The following is a 21,223-nucleotide window of genomic DNA, read 5'->3' as shown; positions in this document are numbered from 1 at the left end:
TATAGAAATTTGGCAGGGAATGTTATTCCTAGAAACCTCATCCCCTCAGGCTGCCATTGCAAATGGGAACGCTAGCTTCAATTCCTGAGTCATCGGGATGTTCAAGAGTAAGATTCTAGCTTTAGTTTCATTCAGTTTGTGCTGAGAAGACAGTATTGTAATCTTTGAACATTCGCACGAACTCAGGAAGAGATTTCTTTGAGTCAGATAACCTTCATAGCGAGTCATTTACAGACAGCTCTAGCTTCTGGCTTGTAGTCGAAATCTCCGCCGCCTCAGAGCTGGATCCTTCTAGGGCTAATGAGAAAAGCAATGGAGACAAGGGGCAGTCCCTGCCTAACATAAAGGCTGGGGTACCTCCACCGTGTATTTTAATTCTGGCTGTATAACTCAAAAATTGGGAGCCACAGGTGATAGGATTCAGCACCTGGGACCCCCCCCCCCCCCCCCAATTCAACCTGATCAAATGCCTTCTCCTTATGAAGTGTGAGGAAGTCTGAACAGTATTTGCATAGTGAAGGACATTTATTACCCTGGGAACGGGGGGGGGGGGGGGGGGGGGGTATCCCCATTAGAAATGTTTACCAGATTCCTGAGAGAAAATTTAAATTACCCACAAGAGATAATTCCTCCTTTAAATAACATTTATTTTATACCAAATACAATCAAAAAGGCAGACGGAGAAAGGAATGATAATGCAGGAAATGATATAAAACGTGGACAATATTACGGCTACTTTGGAACAGTCACTGTATAACGTCGCTGAAAGAGCGACGCTGATTGTGTCTTTTGTATTTCAACAAGATTTAAATTCAGTCATGAGACTTTATATTTTAAATCAGCGAATCATAAATTTGGAGGAGAAAAAATTTGGCTTTATCCTGACGTGACAAAAGTTATTCAACAAAGAAGGAAAATGTTTCTTTTTATGAAGTTAAAGACAATAGAATTAAGTGGCTCCTTCCTCTTGGTATATCCATGTCAATGTATTGTAAGGTTAAATCAGATAAATGATGTGTTCTATATACCTGATCAGCTTAAGTCTTTCCTAGACTCAAAACAACGATAGAGACTTCGAATAGTAAATGAGAATTACGGTGACATATTTTCTTTCAATGTTGTAATAAATTCCTACCCCCCCCCCCCCCCCTTATTTAGGGGTCTAATGAAGCCAATATATGTTATGAAAAATGTTTTTTTCCTGTAACAGCAATGTTCTTAATGGCTGTATTTTACTTAACAGAATATACCTGTTTAAGTTTGCAGACAATTAATAAAAATGATAAATTATATTACCCTGAGAACATACAAGAGATATTTTAGGGGAGGGCTGAGAGGTGGACTACTTAATCCTCTGAGATGCAATCCAGCCCAGTCTTTGACTCTCGCCAGGGGCTAGTGTGAGTAAAGGTTTCACTTATGAAATTTGCATGGATGGTATTATATATATATTTTAATGCAGGTTGAACACTATACTTAAAGCAGAATGTCCTAAGCCTGTCCTCGGGGTCCCACAGCTAATGGAGTTTGCAGGATATCAACAACAAATTGGAAGTAATGCACATTTATATACTTGTGGACATCCTGCAAATCTGATTGGCTGGTTTGACAGGTTTGAGAGACCCTGGTTTAAAGGACGGGAGTTGTGTGTGGGTACACGGTGTGATTACATATGCATGTGAAACCTTTCATTAGAGAGATATTTTATTGAAATACAAATCAATATAATTCATAGCAAATGCCCTTTCTTCCTTTTCTTATGCATCAGCTCTGTCCCCATAGCATCTTAAATTTTGATTGGCTCCTGCTCCATCCCATTGTACAAGGTCTGTTTTTTTTTTGTTTTTTTTTACGGGAGCTTTCTTCAGAGTTCCTAATGCAGTCTGATTTTATTTTTCTTTGTTTTGGGACGGAGGGATCGCCTTTCTAGGCTAACTCTCAAGCACAACCTCCCGCCCCCTTCACCATGCCAGCGGCCTCAGGAATTTGCCGGAAAAGGCCACGGAGGGTCTCCAGCTCTTGGGTCAGCTGGTCCACTTGCACCTGGAGTCTCTCGTTGTCTGCCATGTATTCAAGCGCCTTCTGCTGCGTTTCCAGGTTCCGCCGCTTAGCCTTGTCTCGGCTCTTCCGCACGGCGATGTTGTTACGCTCTCTGCGCAGGCGGTACTCCAGGCTGTCCTTGCTCAGAGCCTTCTTGCCTTTTGGGTGGAGAGGTGGCAAGGGACTGCAAGCGGAAGCCATCACAGGGCCGCCGGCCACTGCAAGAGGTCCCTGAGAAGGAGATAAAGCATGAACACTTTAGAAGATGCCAAACGCCTGGTAATAAAGTCTTACAATAGAAAGATTTCACCTGAGCTCACTTCTCAACTGCTTTTCAGGAATCACCATGTTCTTGCTCAGGTCCAAAGAGAATCAGCATATTTGAGTCCGTGTAGATAAACCTCTGACCTGCTCATTCTGTGGAGACTTGAGGAAGAACATGGTCATTCATAAAAGCCAGTTAAGAAATGTAGAGTCCATGTTCAGAAAATGTTGAGCTTCTAAATTTATGATCCTAAGTTAGGCTCAGTGGTGTTCCTTGGTTGGCTACCACCAGGGGCGGATCGCCGCTACACCCCCCCGGGTGCTTTGCTCTTACCTCCTGGGGGTTCGGGGAGCAGCTGAGTGGTTGTCAGCACCACCGGTTCCCTGGAACAGGAAGTAACAGAGAGAGCAGGGAACCGGCTGAGCCGAAACAGCCACACGACTGCTCCCTGCACCCCCCTGCAGCATGCACCCAGGGCGGACCAGCCTCACTGTTCCACCCTCGTTACGCCACTGGCTAGGCTCCTAAAGTTTTTCCCTATTTCCAGGCAAACTTAGAAGAATAACTTTTCAGCCACGGATTCATCTTCACTTAGGAGCTGAAAAATTATGCTTAGAAATGTAGGCCTGCCATTCATGTGCCTAGAGCTGAAATCAGGGCTAAGCTCCTAACTTCTTTCCCCCATCCTAAAGCCATCCCTGTTGCCACCCACTTTTTCTGCCCCTAAATGTTAGTGCAGTGGTTCCCAAACCTGGTCCTGGAGGCACCTCAGCCAGGCAGGTTTCCAGGATACCCACAATGGATATTCATGAGAGAGATTTGCATGCAATGGAGGTAGTGCATGCAAACAGTGGCGTTCCTAGGGGGGTGGACACCCGGGGCGGCACCCTGCCCCCCCGGGTGCAGCACCCCCTCCCCCGATGCAGCGCGGACCCCCCCGGGTGCACGCCGCTGAGGGGGTGCCGCAGCGCGTGCCTGCTCAGAGTTCCCTGACTTCACGCGTTCGCTGCAGCTCCCTCTGACCCGGAACAGGAAGTAACCTGTTCCAGGGCAGAGGGAGCTGCAGCGAACGCGCGAAGTCAGCGAACTCAGAGCAGGCGCGCGCCGCGGCACCCCCCAGCGGCGTGCACCCAGGGCGGACCGCCCCCCCGCCCCCCCCCCCTGGTATGCCACTGCATGCAAATCTCTCTCATGAATATTCATTGTGGGTATCTTGTCTAGCTGGGCTGCCTCCGGAACCAGGTTTGGGAACCACTGGTTTAATGAAATTTTGAATACAACATTTTTTTTTTTAGTTAAATATTTTTATTGAAAAGCAGTATAAATTGTTTTGTACTTTTTTGGGGTCTTGCCAGGTATTTGTGACCTGGATTGGCCACTGTTGGAAACAGGATGCTGGGCTCGATGGACCTTTGCTCTTTCCCAGTATGGCAATACTTATGTACCTGAAGCGATGAGTGGTTATTATCAATGTCCATTTTATTGTATCCCGCTTAGAACTGTGGATGTGAGGATTAGAAATGGTTTTAAATAAATAAATAAATAAAATAAAATAACTAAAGGAAGGGATTTTGGATTTCGTTCCTGTCTTGTACAATCTTAGCTCAAGGACGGTTACGTTCAGGTACCGCCGTATCTTCCTTGCCCCGGAGTTGCTTACAAACTAAATGTAGGTTTGACACAAAAGTGTGTTTAGCTTCAGTTCTATAATGGTGTTAAAGTGCACCTAAGCTGTTATAGCATAGTAGAAAAAAGCTGCTTTTTGGCACACTGAAACTGAGGTGGAGGCACAAGCTGGCATTTCTAAGTGAGCCTTGCAATATCTGCATTTGACACTGTCTGTAAGGTGTGCACACTGCTACTCCAGGTGAAACGCCCACTGCTATATCGATTTATTTATTAACAAGAATTTGTTAAACCGCCTTTACTAACAAGTAGACCCAGGCGGTTTACAGTCTTAATAAAATAAACTAACAATCAAGGACATAAAAAAGGAAATACGCTGCTTAATAGGAAAGTAACAACAATCATTCCGACTAAGATGAGGTATATTCTGGGTACAGGGCGAGGAGGGAAATTAGAAGGGAAGGAGAAGGGGGCAGGCATATACTAAGTACATAAGTAATGCCACACTGGGAAAAGACCAAGGGTCCATCGAGCCCAGCATCCTGTCCCCGACAGCGGCCAATCCAGGCCAAGGGCACCTGACGAGCTTCCCAAACGTACAAACATTCTATACATGTTATTCCTGGAATTGTGGATTTTTCCCAAGTCCATTTAGTAGCGGTTTATGGACTTGTCCTTTAGGAAACCGTCTAACCCCTTTTTAAACTCTGCCAAGATAACCGCCTTCACCACGTTCTCCGGCAACGAATTCCAGAGAACATTTGTGAGCGAAACTGCCCTATGGGAGGTTAAAAGGTTGGTGAACTAAACCACACTTTTGTAGCTGATTTACATTTTTGAAAGGAAAGGTCTGTGCAGATGTCACCCGGGAGGGAGGGGGCTGCGGGGAGGGAGTTCCAGAGGGAAGGGGGCTGCTGTTACCTGCCAGGCAACCAGCAACCTAATTTCATAGAACAGTGCCTGGCGCATACGCGTGTAAATGTTATAGTCTGTTCACAAAGCAACAGAGGGTTAGGCGACTTGCCCAGAATCACAAGGAGTTGCAGTGGGATTTGAACCCTGGTTTCCCTGCTGCTCTAACCGTGAGGCCTACTCCTCCAAGGAGGTTTCGACCAAAATGCAACACCAGCAGGGCTTTGGCACAGGCTGAGGGAGGGGGGGGGGGGGGGTGGCAAGATCCCTGGCCTGCCCGGCAGGCTGGTTTAGCTGCATTTTTCCCAGGTAGGGAGAAGTACTGTCGTAGACATGGTCAAGCTCGTATGGATACCACCGGCAAAAGGATTAAGCTGTGCACCAAAATTAATTAACATCAAGCCCATCACAGACAGAGCAATCTTCCAAAGACTGTTTTTTTTTAATATACTCTTATAATTTATATTTCAACTTTTTTGTTGTGAAAAATCAAAGCAATACAATATAAACTTCAAGCATAGTGTATATTTGTCTCTCGTATTGCTCTATTTAAATACAACATTTACATTTGACAACTTTAAGATAATTTGATCCCCTTTCCCTCCTCCCCCTCCCACCCTCTTACCCCTCCTCCTTCCCTCCTCCCCCTCATCCCTATCTCCATTTCCCCCCCCCCCCCCCCAATTATCCCATGTTATACTCCACACACTGTAGTTATTATCTATTATTCTATGATAAGGTATTGACAATGAGACTTCGTCCTTTCTGGGTCATTTTATCTAAGTAGCATCCCCATATTTTAAGAAATCGGATTTTCCTTTTGCAGTGCCCTTTAGCCTCTTTTGCCTCCCATACCAGTAATTGAATACTCTTATATTTTAAAGATGCTCATTTTTGAGGACTCAAACTTTGAGATTACAGACCGAGGAACATTGTTAGTTCAATTTGTATTTGAGAAAGATTTGAATCATGTGTTTAAGTTATATTTCAAGAATTCTGTTAAATTGTTTTATGGACAAAAAATCTGGATGTACCCTGATGTTGTGAAGGCAACTCAGGAGAGAAGGAGACAATTCTTGGATTTAAGAAAGAATGTTAAAGCTTTGGGAGCATCGTTCTTGTTAGCTTATCCCTGTAAGTGCAGAGTTAACTTCCAGGGAAATAAGTATGTTTTTTCTGAACCATAAAAGCTAAACGTTTTTGTGGAAGCTAAGAAGATTCAGACCCCCACGGTATAACAACATCAGACCAATTAAGATAGTATGTGGAATAAAGGCTAGCCGATTTATTCAACTAATAGTTATGTTTAAAAAATTTCTCCTCAACGTTTGTTAACTGCCCCTCTCTCCCACATTTGAGGTCTAAGGAAGAATGAAAATTGTCATATTTTAGACAAGGAAATGTATTGTAATTGATTCTTGAAATTATTGCCTTCTGTGTTTCCTATGCAAGTTTGTTGTACTTGTGAAATTGAAAATCAATAAAGAAATTTAAATAAAGAAAAAAAAAAAAAAAAAGATGCTCATTTTAACAGCCCTTAAAAAATATATATATATACCGCATGCAATTCCCGAAAGCTTAACCGCAATAGGAGGCTACGTTAATCATCGCATCTTAACAAAATTTAAATACAAAATCACAGGTGAATAGGGTGAAATTTGCCACTGGTGTTAGAGGGAATCTATCGTAATGTGTGACCTATGGTTTGTTTTCTTAAATCATCTTCATTCAAGGTTTTACAAATACACCAGTTCACAGAAAAACAATCACCAATTCAGTATTTTCATTTCAACATTCCCCCCCCCCCCCTTTCGCCTCAACAAGACCTGACCTGATGTAACTTCCGGTTTCTGCGAGGGAGGGAAGGCCAGAAGATCTGTGACTGCTGCTTTGAACGAAGGGGGCCCGGAGCCCAGGAGGCAGGCAGGTTGAGACCGGGGACTGCAGCGCCGGCGGCCTGATCCCGGCCCCACCTTGGAGGCCCGAGGAATTTTGCCCCTCCTGCCGGCCCTGTTATTAGGTTTCAATTTATTTCTAAGTTTACCTCATTTATTGTATTTATGTTTATTCTTGGTTATTTTACTATTGTTATGCTGTTAAAATTATAAGTTTTATGTTAAACTGTACCTACTGTACACCAACCTTGGGTGAATCTCTTCATAAAGGCGGTTAATAAATCCCAATAATAAAAACAAAACAGTCCACTGCTCGGTCTGGATATTAAAGAAACCAAAAAGGAAGTTCCAGACCTGGATCCTCGTGTGCGTAAACCTGTGAGTTTTTTTATTTACATTTTGGGAGGTGCGATGATGAACGTAGCCCCCTACTGCGGTTAAGCCTTCAGGAATTGCATACGGAACGGCTTTTCTGGAAAGGGCTGTTTAAATGAGCACTTTATAAGAGTGATAAATTAGAGTATAAAATATATATTTAAAAGTCTTTGGAAGATATTTCTCTGTCTGTAATGAGCTTGATATTCAAGATATCTTTAGCTACAGTAAAGCAGGCAAATGGCCTTTAACCGCCACCATCTATCATGTAACCGTGTTGTGTTACAATGTACTAGGGACAATGGTGCAATGTAACGAGATGAAAGGTGCCTTCTCCCTTAAGAGCACAAAGTTACATTGTATAACTTTCTATTAAAATATAAAATGTCTATCCCTCTTACTGATACAAACAGGAAATCCTCTGCTTCACAGTAAGAATAAAGAGCCGGGTTCTGATGGTTATCCCCAGCAAGCCCTTCCCAGTACCTTACAAATCTGCAGGCCAGCTATCCCGCTGCTAGAGAAGTGCAGAGACTATTTGGCCCAATCCTTTGTCCGAACCAAACCATCTCTGCATTTCTTCAGTATTTATGATAGCAGTCACTAACTCAAGCCTAAGCAGACCCTCGCATTTTGCCTGCAAGCAGACTGCGCATGGGTGCGGTTCGTTCTCACCTTGAATATGCGCACTGGCTGCTGAGTGGATCCCACTGCTGATTGCAGGTTCATTGCTGTCTGACCGCATTGCGCCACCTGATACTGCAAGGGGTTGAAGCCCACCCGGCCAGTGCTCCTCCCGGGATCCTGATTCCGTGGTTCCTCCTTCACAATCACGGTCCTGGGGTCATAACCGGGGCTGTAGCCTCCTAGCATTGCTTTCCTGTCGTACTGGTGGGCATATCCGTAGGCGGCATGGGCCTCCGGTGGGTAGTAGTGGAAGGTGCCCTTCATCCGATCCTGCTTCGGAGGGAAGAGGTCGGAAAGGAGCTCCTCCCCAGAGTCAATGTAGGCAGACAGGTCAATGGAATTCTCGCTCTCACCAATCCCGCCGCCGTTGCTGCCAAGGTCTCCCACGTTTGCCGCTGGACGCCCGCTGTAAGCCATGCTCTGCCCCCGCCTCTCACACTCGTAGTAGTTCCCCTGTGACATTTTCCTTCATCCGAGCAGAGGTGACTCCACTAAAGAGACATCTTGTAAGAGATTCCTGCAGCCCAGAAGAAAAGGAATGGAAGAGTGATGTAGAATCAGTGTAATAATGACAGAAATTTACAGGATGTTTTCCAGTCATGTAAGCTGCAATGTTCTATAAATGTATTCACTTGTATAGCACTGTTTGCATCTGAAAAGGGTCTGTGCATTTTGTCAACGCCATGCAGACACACATGCCCCTGGATTCTATATGGCGCACCTAGAGACTGGCGTCAAAATCCAAGCAGATTCTATAAAACTGCGTGTAACTTAATTGGTTTAACGAGCTAATCAGCACTGATATAAGCACTTATTAACTCTAATTAGAATTTAGGCGCATAACTCGCCAAGTGTATTCTGTAACGCAGTGCGCCTAATTTCTAATGTGTGCAGGTTAAAAGGGGCGTGGTTATGAGCGGGGAAATGATCGTTTCGTGGGCGTTCTGAAATTTACACGCACGGCTGTAGACTGTGGCCCAGTGCGCCTAAATCTGCAGGCAGGGATTTACGCCAGGTTTTTGTTGGTGTAAACGGATGTGCGCAGTTTTAGGCGCTGAGATATCAACTAAGCGTATTCTATATATTGCGCCTAAATCTAGGCGCCGATTATAGAATTCGCTTAGTCGGCACAGTATTTTCCAAGGGGTCCCGTTTTTTTTCTGGACGTCGTGCATATGATGCCTTGTAGGATTGTCCACACATCATCCATGTGATGTTAGTAACACTACGGTACCGTATACATAAAACACCTTGAGCCCTGCTTACTAAGGTGCACTAGCGTTTTTAGCACGCGCTAATAACGCTAGCGCACCTACAATGCGGCTTAGTAAACAGGGGTAGAGCGGACAGATGTGAAGCCTTTGTTTACGCTTTCCAACAATAATAGAACCAGGGGACACAATATGAAATTAGAATGTGGTAGGTTTAAAACAAATCGGAGAAAGTTTTTCTTTACTCAGCGCGTGGTTAGACTCTGGAACTCATTGCCGGAGAAGGTAGTGACGGCAGCTGGCCTTACTGAGTTCAAAGGGGGGTCTGGACAGATTCCTTAAGGAAAAGTCCATTGATCATTATTAAATTTGGGGTTTTTTTTGCCAGGTTCTTGGGTCCTGGATTGGCCGCTGTCGGAGACAGAGTGCTGGGCTTAATGGACCTTTGGTCTTTTCCCAGCGTGGCAGTGCTTATGTGCAGGGCCCCTTATTTATCAAATTTATATCCCGCTTATCCAACTCATCTAAGCGGATTTCAACTAACACTCATAAAACCGTAACATACAATATTATAAAACATATAACATGTAATAACCGCACATGTGGCTTAATTAAACTCTTCAATAAAATGCCCTCATGAAGCAAATATGGTTTTTTAGCAGTTTTTTTTAAACATTAATAATGAAGTCATTTGGCGCATTTCCAAAGGAAGGGTGTTCCACGTAGTTGGTTCAGCTATAAAAAAAATATGAGTGAATGATCTTCCTCGAGATCAACTTGTCGAAAAGAGGGAACGTGTAAAAGACACCGACCTTCTACAGCTTTAAAGCTCTGTATAACTGGTGTTCAGCGCTGCGTGCGTCTGGTAGCGCTATACAAATGCTAATAATAATAATATTAATATTTATTGCATTTGTATCCCACATTTTCCCACCTCTTTGCAGGCTCAATGTGGCTTACATTACATCATGAATATTATTAATAATAATAAATCTGTATGTGCAATGCCTATAAATATAATACAAGGTCAGAGAGGTCACCTAGTCATGGAATAATCTTCCCCTGATTTTAAAAGTAGAACATAATAACTTGCTAGTCAAGAAGAAACTTAAACTATGGCTGTTTGATGAAGTTACAAGAAATGGGTTTTTTTTTGTCTGCAATTTATTTAATGCTTATCTTATACATTGAATTGGTTTTATTGTAGTTGTAATTCCAAAAGGTTTTTCTTTTCCAATTTGTTATATTGCTTAACATGTTCTCTTTCATTTGTGTTGTTTTTTTTTTTTTTTTTAAGATGTTATATTTTATTATTTTGCTTTTGTATTGTTAGCTTATGCAACGGCCGCCTAGTTCCTGCAGTTTAGATAAGCTGCAAAGTATAAATATTAAATTAGAGTACGAATACTCACTCATGCTACCCATATTGCCATACTGTCCCAAACACTGTACAGGACGCAGAGCACAATGACACATTATGTATCAATGGGACACGTAACTCCTAATATTCCCAAAATACAATGGTGGTGTAGAAAAATTGTGGAGCATGTCGGTAGAGAGGTGGGGGGGTCATTTGAAACGGCACAACTTACCTCACTCAAGATCCTCAAAGGCTCGTCTCTTGCTGCCTTACCTCCGTTGACTAAATGGACGTCCCTAATCCACGAAACAAACAGCAAGTTACAAGGTCCTGCTAGTTCTAATTCAATTGTATTTTCTAGGCTGGAAGAAAGCAGTCCAGTCCAGTTGAGTAGACAAGTGTTGAAGTTGGTCTATGCTCCTTCACCAACCCATCTGGCCTGCTCCTCTTGGCATCTGCAACATGAGAAATGATGGGGGAAACGCATCATTTAAGCTAAGCTTAAGTCCCCCACCCCTACCAATTAAACCACTCTCCATTTCCACACCCCTCCATCTAACCTTCTCCCGCCCCCAAACCCTCCTCAGAACTTTTCATCACCTCAGCCACAGATTTCTTCACTCTCCCTGCCAGTGACACAACTGTCACTGGTGATGTTCGGCCTTCGAGTATGATGACAACCTGAAATATTACATAGGAACTGAGAAAATGACAGCAGATAAAACCATGTGGGTCTAACTAGTCTGCCCATCCACTATATCTGTCTCTGCATTAGAGGTTCCATCTGCCAACATCTCCCAGAGAGAGCCTTCATCCCTTCCTAAATTCCAAAATGGAAGGGAATATTCATGGAGCAATAGGGGAGAGAAAATGGATCAGCTTGGATTGGATTTATTAATTTTATGTAGTGCGTTTATGCTTTAGCTTTGTCACCCTCTTATCTCTCCCTCTCTCATCCACCCGCCCCACCTAACCCACCCACCACCCTCTTCCTGTGAGACTGTCATGGGAATGCTTTTGTCTTTCACTTATATATACTGATACTTGTCAACACATTTGCTTATTTCTGATCTGAAGAAGGGTTGCCTTCAAAAGCTAATTAAAAAAATGTATTTAGTCCAATAAAAAAAGGTATCATTTTCTTTTCTTTTCTGTTTTATTTCTGTTTATTATCTTTAAGCTTTAGCATCAAAGCAGTTTACTGGTAACAATTAGTGATACAGTAAACATACAGTTCCATACTGATAACACTTCAAAACACATGAAATAATAAACATTGTTGAAATAGCCAACTGAGGCAGGAAGAGGCACTTTGAAAGATCTTTGTTCAAAGCATTCCAACGCGAAGGTCCCACATATGAACACACTCTTTTTCTAGTCATTGAAACATGTCTGTATCCTCACAAAAGTATGTGCACTACCCCAGCTGTAAAGGTCTCAAGTACAAAATGTATTATGGATCCAATTTCTCCTTCCTGGGCAGCCGTCTATGGAACACTCTCCCTAGACCTATCCGAGCAATCCATGACCACCTACCATTCAGGAAAGCACTAAAAACCCAATCTATTCAAGCAAGCCTACCCAAAAGACCCCAGATTAATCTCTTGAACCCATCTACCTTACATATACTGAAAAGAAAACGACATTGACCCAGACTCTATCTCCCACCGTACCCTCCTCTCTCTGTCACCTTTCTCTACCTACCTACCCATCCATCCTTCTATTATGTTATACTTAATTTCCTACTTTACATAACAAAATTCTGTTACCTATTACTATGTAAGCCGCATTGAGCCTGCTTTTAGTGGGAAAGTGCGGGATACAAATATAATAAATAAATAAATAATTTCAAGACCTAGAAGCTGAAGAAGACTCGTTTGTGATGAACGCAGTTCCCTCTGAGAAATGTACTTTTGTCAGCTTATCAGAAAGCTGGTCTATCTTTCTGATAAGCTGACAAAGTACATTTCTCAGAGGGAACTGCGTTCATCGCAAACGAGACCAGAAGCCCATCGGCAGCCAGTGCAATACTGGTGTAATATGTTCAAATCTCTCGGACCCAGTGATCATTCGAGATGTCGTGTTTTGCACCAATTGCAGGCGTTGGAGGCCAGAGTTAATGAGTCCAATCGAAAGAGAGTTGCAGCAGTCTAGCCTACAAGGGACTAGAGAATGCACTATTTTTATCAAATTACCTTCTGTCATAAGTACATAAGTAATGCCACACTGGGAAAAGACCAAGGGTCCATCGAGCCCAGCATCCTGTCCACGACAGCGGCCAATCCAGGCCAAGGGCACCTGGCAAGCTTCCCAAACGTACAAACATTCTATACATATTATTCCTGGAATTGTGGATTTTTCCCAAGTCCATTTAGTAGTGGTTTATGGACTTATTCTGTAGGAAACCGTCTAGCCCCTTTTTAAACTCTGCCAAGCTAACCGCCTTCACCACGTTCTCCAGCAATGAATTCCAGAGTTTAATTATGCGTTGGGTGAAGAAACATTTTCTCCGATTTGTTTTAAATTTACTACACTGTAGTTTCATCGCATGCCCCCTAGTCCTAGTATTTTTGGAAAGCGTGAACAGACACTTCACATCCACCTGTTCCACTCATTATTTTATATACCTCTATCATGTCTCCCCTCAGCCGTCTCTTCTCCAAGCTGAATAGCCCTAGCCTCCTTAGTCTTTCTTCATAGGGAAGTCGTCCCATCCCCGCTATCATTTTAGTCGTCCTTCGCTGCCCCTTTTCCTACTCTACAGTACAGGTTTCAGTTGTATCATCTGAAGATGAAAAAAAAAAAGCCTGATTTCACAATATTACCTATGTGAAGGAAGAAGGGGCAGGTGGACATCAGCTAATCCCAGACCTGGCCAGCAATCCCAGGCTTCCCCAGCCACCCAGGGATGGAGCCCAGGATGTACATCTTCTACCTCACCCTCGACTACCCTGGTTACCAGTTCAAGCTAGAATACTGTTTAAATTGGGTTGCACCGTTTTGAAAAATGTTGACGGGTCCAGTCCTGAACATCTGATTAAGCTCTTTTCATTCCCAAAATTGTTCAGACCACTCAGATCAAAAGAGACTTTAAATCTAAGAAAACTTAAAAAGGAGAACTATACATCAAAGCTTCCCCTAGCCCACATCGACAGAGCTGCTTAAAACATTTTTATTTAAAAAAAATATTTTGTTTAATTGTATATTTACTTATTGTCTTTTGTAATTTCAGGGTATGGCCTTGCTTAAATGCTTATTGTGATCTGCTTTGAACCTGAGGGAGGGGGGGAATTTGGTGAAATATAAGTGTTAGACTAATGTTGGGTGTCAGGCTTGGGACTTATAAGCTCTTCCTAAAATACAGAGGAGGAACACAAGGGACAAAGTTCTCATACCTGCCACAGTCCCTCAAGTGTGTAAAAAAATAGGGAAGACAGAGACAAGGCCAGAGGCAGAGGGTTTTGTATCCCTGGAGTAGCTGGATGCTCAGAATTAAATCAGCAGGTTGCTGGATCCCCAGACTGTCCCATATTAAGAGCTCAGTGTCTTTTATAAACTGCCACCTTTACCCGTCTCCTAACTGCTCTATTTCAAGATCCTAACACAATAAAGCAGATTTTTATAGTACTTATCCTAGAAATAAGCAGTGGTTTCCCCCGAGTCCATCTTAATAATGGCTAATTCCGACTATTCTTTTGGGAAATTATCCAAACCTTTTTTTAAACCCTGCTCCGCTCACTGCTTTTACCGCATTCTCTAGCGATGAATTCCAGAGTTTAATGTACACTTTGAGTGAAGAAATATTTTCTGTGGTTTGTTTTAAATTTGCTACTTAGTAGATTCATTGCCGTGTATTGAGATCTGTAAGAACGACTTAAGTTGCATTATTTTGTCACTAAGGAAGTTAACAGACACTTGCTGGTCTCTGGAAAAAGTTGCTCAAGAACCATGCACGCTTACAGCATCCATCTTAACAAGATCGGTCGGAACAACATGTGGGGCCTTTCGTTAACGAAGCCGCATTCTCATTTGCTGGTTTGTGTTTAAGTAACATCAGAAATCGGACAATGGTCTTTGCTTTTAAGCAAACCCGAAAAACCCATCTGCTCTCCAACTCTTTCCCTCAGCCTGTCTAGTTCCTTCTTCTCTCTACCTTTTTTCTTTCTTTTCTCTTTATGTTTGTAAACCACTTTGATGCCCATGTGCAGGCCTTTGGTAGTATATCAAATGTGTTGAATGAAATAAATAGCTGTTGAACGCACGTGTTCAAGCATTTCTGTCCTGAGATTATCAGAACTTGGGAGGTATGGAACATGAGCAGCTTGTCCATGGATGTCGAGTACAGGGAAGAAGACCATTTTGGGGGGGGGGGGAGGCCCAGGGTTGAATTGAGGGGGCCGCTTATTTTCTCTCAGCTCTTCCCCTCCCTCCCCGCCATATCCCAACAGGTCTAGCTCTTAGCAATGGCCCATCCCTCTCCCTCCTCCCTCCCCTCCTATAAATGATTTTATCTTCTTCTGGACTACTGACTCAGACAACTTGTCCTGTTGAGAATTAATGGAAGAGCCCCCCCCCCCCCCCATTTACAGGGGTGAATGGGAGACAACATCTATAGGGAATGCTGCAATGCTCATTGAAGAGAGGGAGACACTGTGAAGACTGCTGGCTGTGGAGGGGGGGGAGCTGTAGGGAATTGTGGGGGAGTGCTGGCTGGTGGGGGAGTGGTGGGGAACTGCTGGCTGGGGTGGGGGGGGGGTGGGAGTGCTGGCTGTCACAACTGATGACATCACTTGTGTACAAAATACAAACTCTAAATATGGTTTCTAAAAAAGAAAGGAAATAGCTGTATACTTTTGATTTTCGGAGTAACTAGAAACAAGATGTATCCACAGCAGATAACAATCAGACACCAATATTTCTACCAGATATTAGACAGGAAGTGAGAACAGGATATGAGTGATCTGCTTTCCCGCTTCCCTGCATGAGCTTCAGACATGCAGCAGCCTTCTGTGAAGTGAGACACTGTATTGAGTGGAGGAGTGGCCTAGTGGTTAGAGCACCGGTCTTGCAATCCAGAGGTGGCCGGTTCAAATCCCACTGCTGCTTCTTGTGACCTTGGGCAAGTCACTTAACCCTCCATTGCCTCAGGTACAAACTCAGATTGTGAGCCCTCCTGGGACACAGAAACAGAAGCCTGCCCTTGCAGATCAGCAGTGTGGGACGTCAGACTCACAGAAGCAGAAGCCTGCGCAGCCGATCTGCAAGGGCAGGCTTCTACATGGAATGTTGCTAATGGAGGCGTAGCCTAGTGGTTAGTGCAGTGGAACATCGAACGTTGCTACTATTTGAGATTCTAGATGGAATGTTGCAAGTGGAGAAGTGGCCTAGTGGTTAGAGCACCGGTCTTGCAATCCAGAGGTGGCCGGTTCAAATCCCACTGCTGCTCCTTGTGATCTTGGGCAAGTCACTTAACCCTCCATTGCCTCAGGTACAAACTTAGATTGTGAGCCCTCCTGGCCTGGGACAGAGAAATATCCAGAGTACCTGAATGTAACTCACCTTGAGAGCTACTACTGAAAAAGGTGTGAGCAAAATCTAAATAAATATTGAGCTTAAGAACTGCCGAAAAGGACAGCGAGGGAAAGTAAGGTGGGGGGAAAAAGAGCCACTGGGAGAGAATGCGTCCACAAAGATCTCGCATATAGATAATCATCTTTTATTACATTTAAAACAAAACAATCGAATCATGAAAAATAACAAAAATATGAACGTCCCATAAATATAAAATCTATAAACCAAATACTCCTGAAAATTCAGAGGAAGGGAAGGTGTGGAATTTGTCCAGAAGCTACCTGCAGAGTGAGAGTGAGTGGCAGAGGATCGTGGCTGAGTCCCAAAGATGGATCTCTGACATCCAGGGCTGAGTCCCACAGGTGGCTCTCTATCAGCCTGCAGGTGGAGAGCAAAGAGCAGGGATGGTCATGGAAAAGCCACAGCAGGACAGGGGTCAACGCTTGTCCAGACGGAGCACATTAAGCCTACATTAGGATACGTTTTCTACCTTCCCCACTGGAGGGCGCTTTCTCCTTACATGTAGATTTCACTTTGGTGTGTGGAAGAAGCCTGGAGCGCTGGGAAGGAGAGTTCCTTGCAGTGCAATTCAAGAAGGATGTGTCTAAGCAATGAGGAGGACGCCAACTTTCCCCCACCCCCAGTGAAAGTTAGGAAGTGAAAAAGAACGCCACAATCTCCGGATCCTCCACCAGGGAGGGGTGAGTCGGTCCCTGTGTTCTGTAAGGCAGCAGTCCGAGCCCGGCTAAAGTCGCAAAGCCACAGGAAGCTCTGCGGACAGGCACATACGTATGTATGCAGCGTTTCCCCCCCTCCCTGCCGCTTCAGGTGGCGAGGAAAGAGTCCAGAGTTCCAGCATGTTATATTGGCGGCACTGCTGGTGGTAAGTAGAGGGGCTGGAGAATCTCTTCAGGGATGAGAGCTATTGATGGTCTCCTCCTCCTCTTCCTCCTTCTCCTTACAGACGGAGGTCGATTCCTCTTTATCGTACTCTTCCATCTGCGGATAGACCACCATACACAGCTTCTGCCCCGCCTTGGTCAAGGACTCTGCAGGGGATGTACAAAAAGTTACAGATTATCAATGCCGCCAGCACTGCGCACTCACACCCCTGACGTAACGGTACCTGCCTTGTTAACTCACCGATAAAGCTGTAGAAGCACTGGGGCTTGTTTTCCCAGTAGACCCCCAGGAAGTAGACGGGGACTCCAGTAAGCATGATGGCCAAACCGATGCCGCAAACCACAGGCTCCGACCAGAGGCTGAACACCAGCAGAAAGGCCCAGAACAGGAGGTAGATCACCGGGAAAAAGAGGTTTACCTGCAGAGAAGCACAGAGTTAACACTAATTCAGCGTGAAGAGGAGGGCACCCTGCAATAGGCACATTTTGGCTCCTGACAGCTTAAACTTGGCTACCAAAAAAAACCAAAACCCAAGTTCCAATATGCCATAAAGAATTCCAGGTCAGTTTCAACACCCCAGTAAAGCACTGGCAGTGCATGTCTGGGTCAGACTGGACTGGTGCTAGTTCCACTATTTCAGGTGCTCACTGAACGTCAGCTGGGACCCGCATTACTTCCCCTGTCAGTTACTCTCTCCCTTCTCCGTGGATTCCGATCCCCGTCCCAAATCCCTCCTCCCAGGGCCTTTCTCTATCCCTGATGGTCCAGTATGGTGCACACATGTGTGTACGAGAGCGTGCTTAAACTGGACGCGCCAAAACCGAAATATGCTTGTAATCTATACGGAATCTTGGCGCTGAGATGCCGTTTCTACGATTGGTGCTGAACTCATGGCATTAGGGACACCTAAACTGAGGTGTGAATTTATAGAACTGCCCCCATAGTGTTAATCATCTCAGTCAAAGGCAAGGGGTTGGGAGAATACACCTTCCCCCTCTCCAAACCCTAGAGGGGGTGAAAGAATAACACCCTTTTGGGACACTAGAGAGAGTGGGGAATACACCCTCTCCACAGGATATTAGAGGAAGGGGGGAATACATCCTCCCCGCAGGACATTAAAGGGAGGGGGAATACATCTTCCCCACAGGACATTAAAGGGAGGGGGAATACATCTTCCCCACAGGACATTAAAGGGAGGGGGAATACATCCTCCCTGCAGGACATTAAAGGGAGGGGGAGTACATCTTCCCCACAGGACATTAAAGGGAGGGGGAATACATCTTCCCCGCAGGACATTAAAGGGAGGGGGAATACATCCTCCCCACAGGACATTAAAGGGAGGGGGAATACATCCTCCCCGCAGGACATTAAAGGGAGGGGGAATACATCCTCCCCACAGGACATTAAAGGGAGGGGGAATACATCCTCCCACTCCCAGGACACAAAAAGAACAGTTTATTTTTACAAACTGGGGTGAGGGTGGGGGGAATGCTCAAAAGTACTGCTGGTGTTAACATGTGTTTAATAAAATGCTCAGAAGGCATGTTAAAGATGGCAGCAGATTGCATTGAAATGGATGTTAACGAGGTGAAAAATATTCATTCCCACTGCACAAGGAAACGATGGCCCATAACACTGAAAATTTGTCACCAGGTCAGGGGCAGTGTAGAAGGTTTTAGGAGATTTCTACATCGAACTGCGGGTTTTGTCTTTTTTTTTCACAAGCGGAAGGAAGCCCGTGCAACGCTGAGAATGAGAAACAAACCTGTGCGAGTCCGAGCAAAAATCGAAAAGTGAAAGCAAACGTCGGTGCCTGTTTTTTCCTGCACTTTTTGAACAGGCTCATACATGGAAGCCTGGAAAAAAACAGTGCCGAATCGTGTCTGCGCTTCCGGGTTTGTCTGGACCTGCGCTCAAGAACTGCGCTCACGACAAACCCTTTGCACGCACTATGCCAGGCACGGTCCTCCCCTTGCCTTTGGTGTCATAGTCTTAATTAACCGCACAGATCAAGATTTCTTTTGAGTATTGCGTAGCTATTTTTCTGCGCTGCTGTTGCGCTATGGGGTTTTCGCTCAGGAGGGAAAACACCGTTCTGCATTTGCACCCTTGACCCTCTTCCGAATCCTTTGCTCAGCACATTGTGATACAAAGTACAGTTATTTATCGCTTTCACAGCATGTTCCAATCAGGCTGGCTCATTAATTGACTCACTGTTAATCTATAAAACTCAACCTCTGTTTATAACCGGGGCATCTGTGTGTCTCAATCTCAGCTCTTTCTCTCTCTCTCTGTCTCTCTGTACCTCAGTCTCTCTGCCTTTCTATGAATCCTGCTTACTGTGCACTCTGGACTTCCCTTTCTCTGTATGTCTTGCTCCCTCTTTGTGTGGGTCTCTCACTGTGTGACCTCCCCAGACTACCGAAAGTAAAATTTAAAAAAAAAAACCCACAGATATCATAATTAAACCAATACAGAACCAGACAGAATCCCAACAGAACCCCCGGAATATCCAGATCTGTATCGTAGAACTGGAAATTTCCAAAGTCTGGTGTCACCTCGGTAACTGCAACACAATCTCTCTGCTCTACCAGGTACTTTGTGACATAATACAACACAGCTGACTGCTCAAAAAAAAAAAAAAAAACCCCACACCCAGCGTCTATGTAGCAAACTTGGCAATACCAAAACAGCAATAACCCTACCTACACTGAAAATATTACACCAGCCCCTAGAACACACAATATGCAAACCAGAAGTGGAGCCAGGTTGAAAAAATAGGTGCCGACGGAAGTACATTTGGGGGAGTGGTCGCTCCCCTGGTGCCCCCCCCCTCCAGCTATGCCTCTGATGTAAACCACTTTAACACCAGTAGACCCGAAACTGGGAAAAGATAACATGTCGGACTGTGACATTTCCCTAGCTAGAAACTAAATGCCATCAGAATCCCCTCACCTCAGTCTCACATGCAGACCCTCACCAAATACAGGATAAGGAACCACCATGCAGACAAAATCTGAACTGGAAACCCCAGGACGCCAGACTCTATATTCAGTGCAACACAAGAGAAGAATAGAAATATATTTCTTCCTGTACATTATCCAAAGAGCAGAGAGAGAGAGTGGCCTAGTGGTTAGGGTGGTGGACTTTGGTCCGGGGGAACTGAGGAACTGAGTTTGATTCCCGCCACAGGCAGCTCCTTGTGACTCTGGGCAAGTCACTTAACCCTCCATTGCCCCATGTAAGCCGCATTGAGCCTGCCATGAGTGGGAAAGCGCAGGGTACAAAAGTAACAAAAATAAAATAGATACTATTGGAGATTCTACATGGAATGTTGCTACTATTGGAGATTCTACATGGAATGTTGCTATTCCACTAGCAACATTCCATGTAGAAGGCTGCGCAGGCTTCTGTTTCTGCGAGTCTGACGTCCTGCACGTACGTGCAGGACGTCAGACTCACAGAAGCAGAAGCCTTCGCGGCCACATTGGTGATCTGCAAGGGCCAACTTCTAAATTGAAGAATAGCAACATTCCATGTAGAATCTCAAATAGTAGCAACAGTGGAGGAGTGGCCTAGTGGTTAGAGTGGTGGACTTTGGTCCTGGGGAACTGAGTTCAATTCCCACTTCAGGCACAGGCAGCTCCTTGAGACTCTGGGCAAGTCACTTAACCCTCCATTGCCCCATGTAAGCCGCATTGAGCCTGCCATGAGTGGGAAAGCGCAGGGTACAAATGTAACAAAAATAAAATAGATACTATTGGAGATTCTACATGGAACGTTGCTACTATTGAGATTCTGTTGCTACTATTGGAGATTCTACATGGAATGTTGCTACTATTGGACATTCTACATGGAATGTTGCTATTCCACTAGCAACATTCCATGTAGAAGGCTGCGCAGGCTTCTGTTTCTGTGAGTCTGACGTCCTGCACGTACGTGCAGGACGTCAGACTCACAGAAGCAGAAGCCTGCGCGGCCACATTGGTGATCTGCAAGGGCCGACTTCTACATGGAATGTTGCTAGTGAGACTCTGGGCAAGTCACTTAACCCTCCATTGCCTGCCGCATAGAGCCTGCCATGAGTGGGAAAGCGCAGGGTACGAAATACTGCTGGGCAGACTTATACGGTCTGTGCCTTGAAAAAGACAGGTACAAATGCAAGGTAAGGTATACACATATGAGTTTATCTTGGGCAGACTAGATGGACCATGCAGGTCTTTTTCTGCCGTTATGTAACAAAAATAAATAAAATAAAATCAAAGATTTCCCACAAAAGAATGAGCAGAGAAATTGTGTCTAATCCTGGGGAAAGAGGAGAAACAGCAGCTGGAGCAGCAAAAATCTGTGGGATCCTGAACCCAGGTCGGAAATGTAA

General features: G+C 44.7%; 2 protein-coding genes across 3 annotated transcripts in view; both read right to left on the bottom strand.

The window, feature by feature from the left end:
• Window positions 1-638: 638 nt before the first annotated feature.
• On the bottom strand, window positions 639-10,833 carry CEBPE (CCAAT enhancer binding protein epsilon). The gene is made up of 3 exons (XM_030187366.1): window positions 10,604-10,833; window positions 7,789-8,317; window positions 639-2,271 (listed from the first exon to the last, which is right to left on the bottom strand). The coding sequence occupies exons 2-3, from the start codon at window positions 8,260-8,262 to the stop codon at window positions 1,939-1,941; spliced, it is 807 nt and encodes a 268-aa protein (XP_030043226.1). The 5' UTR covers window positions 8,263-8,317; window positions 10,604-10,833; the 3' UTR covers window positions 639-1,938.
• Window positions 10,834-16,568: 5,735 nt separating this feature from the next.
• Window positions 16,569-21,223, bottom strand: part of SLC7A8 (solute carrier family 7 member 8) — a 34,004-nt gene continuing 29,349 nt past the window's right edge. For both annotated transcript variants that reach the window (XM_030187408.1, XM_030187409.1), the window contains 2 exons: window positions 17,086-17,263; window positions 16,569-16,991 (listed from right to left, as the gene is read on the bottom strand). In XM_030187408.1, coding sequence (XP_030043268.1) covers window positions 16,852-16,991; window positions 17,086-17,263 — 318 coding nt within the window. In that variant the 3' untranslated portion in view covers window positions 16,569-16,851. The remainder of the gene's footprint in view (window positions 16,992-17,085; window positions 17,264-21,223) is intronic.

Source organism: Microcaecilia unicolor, chromosome 14 (assembly GCF_901765095.1).
Source record: "Microcaecilia unicolor chromosome 14, aMicUni1.1, whole genome shotgun sequence".
NCBI lineage: Eukaryota > Metazoa > Chordata > Amphibia > Gymnophiona > Siphonopidae > Microcaecilia > Microcaecilia unicolor.
The sequence above is the reverse complement of the archived record's forward strand: the minus strand, read 5'-3'. Positions and strand labels throughout refer to the sequence as shown.

Bases quoted from the DNA above. Each gene is read 5' to 3' on its own strand.
- CEBPE (XM_030187366.1), bottom strand. From the start codon at position 8,262: ATGTCACAGGGGAACTACTACGAGTGTGAGAGGCGGGGGCAGAGCATG. The intron at 2,272-7,788 runs GTGAGAACGAAC...TCTCCTTCTCAG, and splicing joins AGCCAGTGCGCATATTCAAG to GGACCTCTTGCAGTGGCCGG.